General features: G+C 31.2%; 1 protein-coding gene across 24 annotated transcripts; it reads left to right on the forward strand.

The window, feature by feature from the left end:
- The first annotated feature begins 1458 nt into the window (after nucleotides 1-1458).
- Nucleotides 1459-10655, forward strand: LOC139861802 (alpha,alpha-trehalose-phosphate synthase [UDP-forming] 1-like). Of its 24 annotated transcripts, none has more exons than XR_011763970.1 (12): nucleotides 1459-1699; nucleotides 2503-2571; nucleotides 2690-2748; nucleotides 3474-4694; nucleotides 4767-4948; nucleotides 5039-5164; nucleotides 5407-5570; nucleotides 8626-8705; nucleotides 9545-9654; nucleotides 10129-10190; nucleotides 10256-10473; nucleotides 10560-10655. XR_011763970.1 is itself a non-coding variant. In XM_071850310.1 (10 exons), exons 4-8 carry the CDS (start codon nucleotides 7590-7592, stop codon nucleotides 10186-10188), a joined length of 282 nt encoding a protein of 93 aa, XP_071706411.1. In that variant the 5' UTR covers nucleotides 6250-6460; nucleotides 6649-6891; nucleotides 6998-7068; nucleotides 7482-7589; the 3' UTR covers nucleotides 10189-10190; nucleotides 10256-10473; nucleotides 10560-10655. The 24 variants fall into 24 exon arrangements, 16 of the variants coding, with proteins under 16 accessions (XP_071706411.1, XP_071706417.1, XP_071706416.1 ...); XR_011763971.1 differs by having other exon boundaries at nucleotides 4830-4948; XR_011763966.1 differs by having other exon boundaries at nucleotides 3474-3569; nucleotides 4480-4948.
- The last annotated feature ends 407 nt before the right edge of the window (nucleotides 10656-11062 follow it).

Raw genomic sequence — 11062 nt, forward strand, 5'->3', positions numbered from 1 at the left:
AATTACTGATTTGAAACGCTTATTTGAAACACTGAAATCTCGTGGCCTACCTTACATTACTGTTACAACTTAAACTATAGCTCACCAACATTATTGTTGACGTTTTTAAGCATGTTTTCTCAGGTTCTCAGGTGCTTAGAGGTTTGTTGCTTCCGCTGTTAGACTTGCTATCTTGGTGTTATTGATTGCTGTTAAGGACCTGACGTGTTAGATTTCCGCTGCATTACTTAGAGATATCTCAATAATGAAACTTTTATTTTGCATTCGCAACTTATGTTATTTGAATAATGGCTTTGTAATGACCATTGTGTCACGTTATCTTTTGTAAAACGCTATCTTTTTATGAATGCAAACTGGTTTTCAAACAGCATATAATATTTGACCGTGTAAAGATCCTGTTGTTGACGAATCGTACACGATGGTTTTGTACTGGGCGTCACAATATATATATATATATATATATATGGTAGGATCAAGAGGGAAGTAACCAATCGGGGGAAGCGGGGGGAAGCAAAAACTTTTTTTTTTCTTCGTTTTTTGAAAAAACTTTGTTCACGAACATTATAGATAGGATGAAAATATGAACATTTAGTAGAGACACTTTGTGATAAATCTTTTTATTTTGGCGGAAAAACGCTCGAAAAAGTAATATATAACAATTATCGTATTTTTCGAGCGTATGTTGAGGTTTTAGCTATTGGGGTTTAGATATTAGGGTTTAGATATTAGGGTTTATAGGGTTTAGATATTAGGGTTTAGAAATTTAGGGTTTAGGGTTTAGATTTAGGGTTTAGATTTAGGATTTAGATTGAGTTTTTAACACGAACGGTTTAGAGTTTAGGGTTTAGGGTTTATGGAATAAACCCAAAACACCAAACCCTAAATCCTAAACTCTAAATCGGGCTAAATTTTACTTCACAAAACATGAAAAAAAAAACGTTCATATTCTTCACGAACAATATTATCTTGAATGTTATTTTTGTCGATCGTTTTCCCGCCTAAATAATAACATTCATCACGAAGTGTCTCTTCTAAATGTTCATATTTTCGTGTGATCTTGATGCCGGAAAAAAAAAAATTCAAAAAAACGAATTTTTTTTTGCTTCCCCCGATTGGTTACTTCCCATTGATCGTGCCCCTACATACATACATATATATATATATATATATATATTATATATTATATATATTTATATATTATATATTATATATTATATATTATATATTATTATTATATATATATATATATATCTTCTATCTCGGCTAAATCAGTAACATAAATCTTCTGACGTGTCCATCTCCCAATGTCTCTCAGATTTTTCTAATTTTCTCATTAATCTTGCTTAATTATCCCTAATTATCTTCTAACGCCACGTGTCCACTAATTTATTTATTGATTGTCTAATTTATTTATTGATCTTTCTCTCTCTCTCTCTCTCTTCAAAAGCAAATCACCAGATCTTTTCACCATCGATTGTGTGTTCTTCCCGCCGAGTTAGGCGACGCCACCAATGAATCCTTCATGTTTTTCTCGACAATACCGTACAAATTTTTATATATTAACGACAAATCCTTAATTAGGGTTTCGAATCGATTGGGAAGAGAATACACAGCGGTTTACCTTAACAGTTCGTGCTCTGTAATTAGGGTTTTTCGTTCAGGGAGAAGATGGTTTTTTTTCACGATTAACCGATTCCAGGTTTGTTTGAGACGATTATTTTAGTTTTCTGCTTCTTAACAATCATCTGATTGTTGGATCAGATCGAATGGTTTTTATAATTGAAATATTTTTATTGATCAGTTTCATGTTTAGTATTTTGTTTGATTTCATTGACTTTATATGTGAACATTAAACTTAGATTATTACTAATATATTACAATAACATTAGATGTATGATTTCATCTTGGTAAAAGTGACATAAACGACTCTCGGGACTGTTAGTTTACCGTTGTTTCAAGATGTCTGTGTTGCTTAACATATTGGCTGATTGGATTATTTATATTTACATGAATCTTCTTCTGAAAATTCTATATGCAATTGTCCATGTCAACATCATAGTTTGGTTATACTTTTCACATTCCTTTGTGTGACTATTGTACCACGGAGTAATACATTTAGCTTATTTGTTTCAGTCCTCTACACTATTTTTTGTATTCCTAAACTCAATCGTTTTTCATATTTTATAATGACTCGTGCTATACTCATACATAAATAAACAGGTCTCTAAAGATGCAGGAAATGTTTAAATTAGTATATTAAATGGGTATGTGTTAATTTAATATACATCATTGTTGACAGTGTTTAAGGTTTTGTAGAAGGGTGTACAATGATCGATTGTTGATCTTTTCAAATCCAAGCAGATCAAACAATTAATAATATATTTAAAAACGATTGTTTATCTTTCCAAATCAAAATATGTGTGATTTTCATTTATATTCATGTTAACATGTTAGTGTCACTTTCATAGAATATAGAATATGTTCTTATGATCCTTTTTGTAGTGGTTGTTTTGTAGCTTTATCTTTAGACGCTTTGACTGATGAGTAAGTACGAAAATCAAAAAATTAATGGTAAGTTTATCATATTAATGCTTTCTAAAGTGATTATATTGTTTCTTTATAATGATTACATATTTTGAGTTCTTTTTTAAATTTTAACCAATCTACGGTTATAACCATGACAACTTAGGCGTTCTCGTGATGGTAGTAATGCAACTGTATGGATTCTAAGGTCACATGTGATCCCATGTAAGTGTTAGGATATTACACAATGATATATCAACCTTACAATAATAACCCTCTAACATCTCGACTTAATTTACATGTTTTTACTATAACTGGAAAACGGGTCAGGTTGAGTCAGTTTGGGTAACGGGTCAAAACGGTTTTCTGTTGAAATGGGTCATGGGTCATTTGTCAAATGGGGTAGATTTTTAAACGGGTCCAAATGGATTAGGTTAGGTCGGGTTGGGTAACGAGTTGAAACGGGTCATGGGTCAAAATGTTGAGGTTCTAATAATTTTTATTTATACATTATATTATATTATTTTAGTTATTATTTATTATTTATATTTGTTATATATACCACATGGTATGAATTACATGGTGTGAGTTACGTGTACATTTGTTCTTTGGATTTTTTTTTACTCAAATGATACGTTAGATAGGAATATAGGATAGGAATTAACAACTTAATGATTAACAGAAAAGGTACTGTCAGGTGGTACTATGATGATTGCTTGATGTCAATTAGTAAACTGAAGGTGGTACTATGTTTGTGCTATATACAGATAAAATTGGCGTTATAATGAAGTTATTAAATTAAATTTTTTACATGTGAATGTATCGATAGAAATCGCCCTTTTATCATATAAATTAGTTGATTTGGATTTTGCTTTATTCCAAATGTTCAACTACAATATGTTATATGCTAAATTTGACTTAATTACAATCTTCTAACTATGTTGACTCAGTCACGAAGAAGCATGGGCAAGTTTGAAAAATACTGAAAGTTTGCTAATGCTTTAGCTGTATCTGTCTTGGTTTCTGTTGCTTGGATTGGCTACGCGGTACTCAACTCTTCATCCTTAATCATGACTATTATATTTTGTATCTGCGCATGTTGTTTGTGTTTTGCCTTTGCGCACATAACTATAGCTTGCAAAGTCGGTGGGTTTGATAGGTCAGACCTCAGTATGGGTTCAATTCAACATGCTGAGTAGGTTTGACCCGTGTAAATTTTTGAATTTTTAAAAGTCCCTAAATTTGGTCAAACTTGTCAACTCTTTCCCCATTAAATCAAACGTCATATTTTGATGAACCTACTGTACAATAAAGAATTTCAAGGATACATGGCACATTTGACATTCACAATATTAAAATATTTAATTATATTATTTTTTTATCAGTTAACACCAGCTTTATTATATTTGGTGACTATTGACTATTGACTAGATAATTCTTTCTAATGCGGAATATTATTAATTTATATAACGTATAATCTTAGGATTCTGAAACTCTTCCCCAGATGTAAAAGCTTTCACTTATGAGTGCTATACTGCTATTACATACAAATTCGCATTACCATAAAGTATAAAGATATAACTCACCTCATTATGGTTCCTCCATGTTCTACTTTTATGGTTTACAATATTTGTTTTATTAACCATTTAAGATGTTTGTTGTTAACCATTTAATAGATTGCTTACTTTGTAGAACCTATACGTGATTGTGTCATTGAATGCTTAGTTACCTTTCGATTAAAATTAAACCCTCCCAAGTAAGTATGTTAGGACATTTTCTTTGATTAATAGCATTGTTACTTGGTTTGTAAGAATGCACGATTTTGAAGAATATTATAAATTTGGATACAAAAAGTACATGGTAGTTGACTACTCAGCAGTATTGTCCATGATTACCGCTATGAAAAAATAGTACCATTGTCAGTAGTATATCACAAGAGAAATAATTTGGTTGTAGCAAAAATAATTGAAGATGTCAAAATGGACGGGTCGTTCGAGTTTGGTTGGCCCTGAAACATTTTCATACTATCCATTGTTTTTAAGATCGTCAAGAAAGATTTCGCTTAGTTACATCCGCTTATTATCGTGGTGCTGTTGGTGCACTCATTGTTTATGACATTAGTCGACGTGATACTTTCGATAGTATTAAACGATGGCTTGCTGAACTTAATAGTAAGTCCACTTTTCTTTTCTACTTTTCTTATATTTTCTTATTTTACTTATGTTATAGTTTCCTGTTAACAGATAAGGTTTGTTTCTAGATCTTAGAAGTTTTTCTTTATTGGATTAATTATTCCCAACTTGAAGGCACAATATTAATAAGTGAGTTAGGAGGTTATGATAATATTATGAAAATAGTTCAAGCATACGAGAGTGGGCAGAAGGCGAAACTTGAAGCTGAAACGATAAAATAGATGTAATATGAGGTATGCTTTTACCTGTTGAAATGGCAGATGGGTCAAAGTGAGTCATTAACGGTGATTATTATTCAAAGAGTGATTATTGGTTTTCCACAGGTTCTAGTTGTTGACTTTGAGTTGGTTTTTCTAAGTGTGATGGTGGCTGCAGTTCTTATTAACGGGTTTCGTAGTCAAGTAGACGAAATGAAATTGACATTAGATATGGTGTCCGATAAACTAAAGGTATGAGCATTATTTCAATGAGTATATAGATCAATACTGTATGTGTCGTCTTGGTATTCCAAACTAAAGTCAATTTGTTAAATTATTACGAGTATATATGTTGGTGTATATACTATTCCCCTTAAAATAGCAATGGTAAATGACTGCTTATTGATATTATGGTATCTGGTATCTATGTATATATCGATTGCAGATAATTTAGCACATTTATTCATGAGATCTATCTTATTACTTGATCTCAGGTGGCATTAGAGTTTGAAGAGCAGTGGGCTCATGGCAAAGTGAGTTGATGGTAAAGTGGGCCGATGACAAACGTCTTCGAAGGCTATTTTTATAGTTGTCGTGCAACGCACGGGTTCTTAATTGAAGTGATCGGATCATCTTGGACAGTTTGCCACAAGAAAACGTAACATACTTTACTATGTATTTATCAAACTGAGCAAGTACTACCGTCAAATGAAATTTCAACTTTTAGTTTATTAGATGTGCAAAGATACTCGTAATATTTAGCTTTGAATAACGTCAAATGATATAGCGTTTTACATTTCAATTTAGTGTGCTTGAGAGTCTCCGTGCAATGCACGGGCTCATAAATCTAGTATATATATATATATATATATATATATATATATATATATATATATATATATATATATATATATATATATATATATATATAACAGTTCATAGTTCTATCTACATGTATTTTTTGTTCCTTACATTTCCTGGTTTTCTTTCTCATAATACTTGTATCATTTGGTTAGGTAGGTAGTTCTAGAGAACATATAACTTATTAGTAAGATGAAGTTATGGATAAGGAAGTCTAACCGAAATGGTTGCCCAATCATCATCTATCATCATCATCTATCTATCTATCTATCTATTTTACTAATAAAAAAAAAAAAAAAGGAAGCTATGTCTACGTGGCGCCTCTATATTCATTCTCAATAAATTCTTTTTTCTGATAATTTTGAATTAAATAATTCGATAATTATAAATGAGTGACACGTGTCCTCTCTAATCGTCCGCTTTATTATTTCAAAAGGGTTTTTTTTCTTCAAAATTAGGGTTATTTTTCAAACACAACAAACCGTAGCATAACCAATCGATCTTCTACAAACCCTAATTCATCAGTTTCAATGTTCTTATAAATCGCAATCTCGAACTAACAGAACGCGATTAAACAACTATCGATTTAACAAACCCTACCCTCAACTACTAGCGAATTGCTGTCAAAATCGCTGTCTAAAATCGATTCAACAATACGATTTTCAAAACTGTAATGTAATGAAGACGGTAAGCTTTTTTATTCCATTAAACCTGTGTTCGACTTTTCTAATCATCTAATTTGTATATGCTACTATTCGATTGAAATGTTATTTTTTAATTTTGAAATCCTATACTTCGAATTATAATCTTATGCCAACATGTTTAAAATTACATGCTACACCTTCATATGTGATTTTTTAATTTTGAAATTACAGGGATTCAATGCTACGTTAACTGCACCAGTTGATAAACCTGATAAGACGTGGTGTGGTGGTGATCAGATAAGAGAAATGGGTCTTAAGTTACACCCAGATTTGAAAGAAACTTTGACCAGGATTTGTGATGATCCAAAAAACATTGTTGTCATCCTAAGTCGTAGTGACAGGGCCGTTTTAGACGAGGTATGATGTAGCTTTTCAGTGATTTTAATTCGAGGTGTATTGAATCTTGATGATGTGGTGAGTTGGTCTATTTACGGGTTACATCGAGTACAAGTTTATATTTGAGTTAAGATCAGTTTTATATAAACATCATTTTTTGATAGTTTGTTTGAACTGAATATAGGGTGAACTTAGTGCACAAGTTATTGTTAAAGCCGCACTACAGTCAATGGGCTGTGAAAACTGTTCATAGAGGTATGTTATGCAACCTTTTTCAGTTTGTATATTAGATATGTGACAATAGTTGCTTATGGTTTTAAAAGATTTATTTGGAAGGAACGGTTAATCATACTTAGTAATTTCAAACAAACATTTGTGTAATTCAAAACTCCTTACCTGTGGTATTTGGAGAATTATACATATAATTAATCTTTTTTTTTTTTTTTTTTTTTTTTCCGCTCAGGTGACAAAAAGAGAATAAAAATAAGTTGTTGAACAATGATTATAGTACATGATTACATGGCTGTCCATTACTTCTTAAAGACGTAAACTTTGAAACCGAATTCACGTGATTGCTCTTTTGAATATGATTATGGTTTTTGTACGGAATCCGATTGATTAGCTTGGATTCATTTTAAAATTTTAATGTAATTATTTTTTATTCACAGAAACCACTTGATGACTTCCAGTGGATGTATGGATTGAATGCTATAGTTTGAATTCAAAAGTTTTGAAATGGAGGAGGCATCCTTCTCTAAAGTATCTGATGTTGCAGAATGGGTCTTGGGATTCGCAAGCTTTACCCTTATAAGAACATAACTGTTGGTCAGCCTATTTGTAAAACCTATAATATAATATATGACCGTCAATCTGTAATATTGTAGATGTCAGCACTGGTATAGTTCATTTGTTGTTTAACCTTATGATTTTATGAGTTGTTTTAGGTAATTATTAGGCGTCGGCTCGATGAATGATGGAACGTCAACGAGTGTGTACTCGGATATTGATAGTCTTGGAGGTATAATGCTTTTTTTTTGTTTTTTTTTTTTTTTTTTTTGTTTTTTTATTATGTTTAACAGTTGTGATTTTTATAATTGCTACTCCAGTAAGCACATTATGTTTGATACAATAAGAATGTGTTATTTTTGGGTTGTGAATATGAAATATTTCATCATTCTGAGGGTGGGTAACAATATAGTGTTATGTTTTTGTTCAAATGTTTGTTGTTTAACAGTTGTTAAATACTTAGTTGCTGAATGTAATGATATTTAGCTATGTGGGTTCCTTTTGTATGTGTGAAGTCTTTTTTAACTTAAGGTGGAACGGGTCAAAAGGTGATCATACACATTTATGTTTGGGTTAAAAGGTGGAATGGGTCAAATTAGCGCCAGGTCAAACCAGATCAAACGGGTTTCATCAGATCATTTAAAGTTCTCGGCTATATTCAACATCACTTTTATATTTATACTTTGTAAAATATATGGTGTATTTAGAAAGTGGGTTGCAATTGCCACCTCTAATCAATTTTATTTTTTTGACAATGTTACTTAAAGTGAATTACTTAGAATTTTGAAGTTTTATAACAGGGGAGGAGCTCTAAACAATGATGAAATCTTTAAAATGATTGAATAAGTTTATGCATAGTTGTTAGTTAGTAAGTCCGGTAAGAAGTGTTTATTCAACTTCTTTCAGAATAATATATTTGAAGATTTCATAACTAGATTTGATGTTATCTATAATACTCACTTTCATAATAAGCTCTCTTTCAGGTTGCATAACTGTTTAACATATCTAAATTTATGTATAGAGCAGAATCCACACCAGACAAGAGACAATAGGTATTGGAAGTTCTCTCATGTAGCATTGGATCAATATAAATGGTTATTGTTCAGGTTAGTCATACTCATTATTTGCTATATTTCTTAAATTTCTTATGCTTATATGTTTCTATAACTAAAACCACTTCAAGATGATTTTAGCTGCTTGAGTTTTATATATTAGAGACTATTTAGAGTTATCGTAATTTATTTGCAATTTTGCATGTTATGAAATATAATGAGTGACAAGATTAAAGCGGTTTGATTGATAGCCTAGCCCATGCTTGAAAATCATGTCATTAAGGATGTATCTCAATCTTCCATTATTATGATCAGTTAGTTAGCTTACTTATATAGCCTTTTTTCATTATAGTAATGTGATGTTGCAACTTTTATGTCATGAAACTTTTATGTCATGAATGACTTAAAAATACTAGCGAGTTGAAATTACCACCTATGCATCAATTTGTAAAATGTATGAAGGATTATAAGCGTTCATATTGTTGCCACACCTGTTGTTGAAACAAGTATTGCAATTTTTGTAGTTATCATAATTGTACATTTTTGTTACTTCTATGTTTGAAGAACACCAAGTGTTCCAAGTGTAATTTGTGCTTATTCTCATTCGTACTTGCATCTTTAGCAATACTATTATTATGAAATGTACATCAAAGTTTCATAGTTGGAGTTGCCGAAAAAGAAATTAATATACATCAAACTTTTAGAGTTGGAGTCGCTGAATAATGAGTTTAATATACATCAAACTTTGAGAGTCAACTCATTGTTGTGGAAATGAATGAAGTTTTACATATTCAGTTACCCTCAAAACTTATTTTAAGTTCAGTTACATACGTTTAGCTAACTTGTACAAAAGTACATTTCTATAGACTGATTAATTATGTTGCTATTATTAGGTTATATGAATATGAATTGAGTCCTCGCCTACAAGTTGGTTGCGGGTTGCGTTAGATGCATAATACTCATTTCTCCACATTGCAGGTTGCTTGATGTCTGCCATCTTACGGTAAGTCTTCTTAATTATTCATAATCAATTAAATAATTATTGTGTTCATTGAATGTATATCCAAAAAACATTAAAGATTTTTATATAGCATGACGGTAGAACGTCTTTTAAATAGTAATGTTGTAATTTCAGTTTCTTAAAAAAAATTACGGATAGTTAGTATGTGTTAAGATTTTTTTTTTCGTTGTCGCTTATTGTGTTTCTTGCACGATTGTTATTGGGATTGATTTTTCATTCGGTAGGCGTTTAGTAAATTTTTAAGTTTTTAAGCAGCTAATTCATTCTGAAAGTTTTTTGTCGAAAGGTAATTTCATAGGTGCTTATTAGTTGTTTACGTTGTCGATTCGTATTATTATCTTAACTTAATTTTTATAGTTCTCGAGTTATTGTTATACATTATATAGTTTGATACAACTTTTATCATTTGGTAGTTATATGGGTTGTTATAATCCGATTTATGTTTGTTGTTTTCAGTTTTTGCTCATGGGGTTTTCATCAAAGTTCATATCTGTTGTTCGTGTTTTGTGTTCGTAAAGGTACTTTATTTTATAATGGCAGCACTATCATTCTTGGATTGTAGGATAAAATTCTGTATTCGTAGAACTTTTGTCTGCTTCTTAAAAGCTTTGGTTGATCTGGAAAAACTCTGGTGTTCTAATGGTAGTCTGCTACAAAGAGTTTTCTTTCACGGGGTTTGCTAAGGAAGGAGATGCCATTAGTTCCTTGGGTCGTATTTGACCTTCTATCTTTTTAAATTTATTAAAGGGTGAATAATTATGGAAGAGGATTGGAGCTGAATGTAGTGCGACAACACATGAGGTACGTCAACCTCCTCCTACATTGGTGTTTATAGGATATTATCTTTTGAGCAATGGTAATTGTTAGTAATATGTTTTCATCTTTAGGAACCGAATAAGGGAACATCTTTGTATCATGCTAAGAGGGATGAAGTGACTTGTTAAAAGGTGCTACCATTAAGCTTTTGCAAGAAATTTTTGGAGTTCAAGCAGCAGTTGTCCAGTTGTGTATGCGACTGTCCGGAAACATGTTCCCAAATTAAAACAGACACAGTGAATTTTATCTATTGCTAAAGCTAAACCCTAAATTAGGTTTAATATAAATAAATATACAAGTTATATCTATTGCTGAAAATAGGTAGATGACTTTTGTTGACATTTATAATAGGGAGAAGACTTATGTTGACTTTAACTCTGCTGCTTATAGATTTACTACATTCATGTTAGGCTGTTACTATTTGAGTTGAGAGTTTTTGTGTGCACTTGCCTACATTGGGGTTTAGTAATAAATAAGTAAAAGACTTTTGTTAATTGTTTTGTGTTGCTCATAGATTAATTACATGTTTGGTAAGCTGTTTCGTCTTCAGTTCAGAATTTCCCTATGCACTTCC

This window comes from Rutidosis leptorrhynchoides, chromosome 8 (assembly GCF_046630445.1).
Source record: "Rutidosis leptorrhynchoides isolate AG116_Rl617_1_P2 chromosome 8, CSIRO_AGI_Rlap_v1, whole genome shotgun sequence".
NCBI lineage: Eukaryota > Viridiplantae > Streptophyta > Magnoliopsida > Asterales > Asteraceae > Rutidosis > Rutidosis leptorrhynchoides.

Bases quoted from the DNA above. Each gene is read 5' to 3' on its own strand.
- LOC139861802 (XM_071850312.1), top strand. From the start codon at position 7,590: ATGGGTCTTGGGATTCGCAAGCTTTACCCTTATAAGAACATAACTGTT. The intron at 7,639-7,768 runs GTCAGCCTATTT...GGTAATTATTAG, and splicing joins TTATAAGAACATAACTGTTG to GCGTCGGCTCGATGAATGAT. The intron at 9,655-10,128 runs GTAAGTCTTCTT...TGTTGTTTTCAG, and splicing joins TTGATGTCTGCCATCTTACG to TTTTTGCTCATGGGGTTTTC.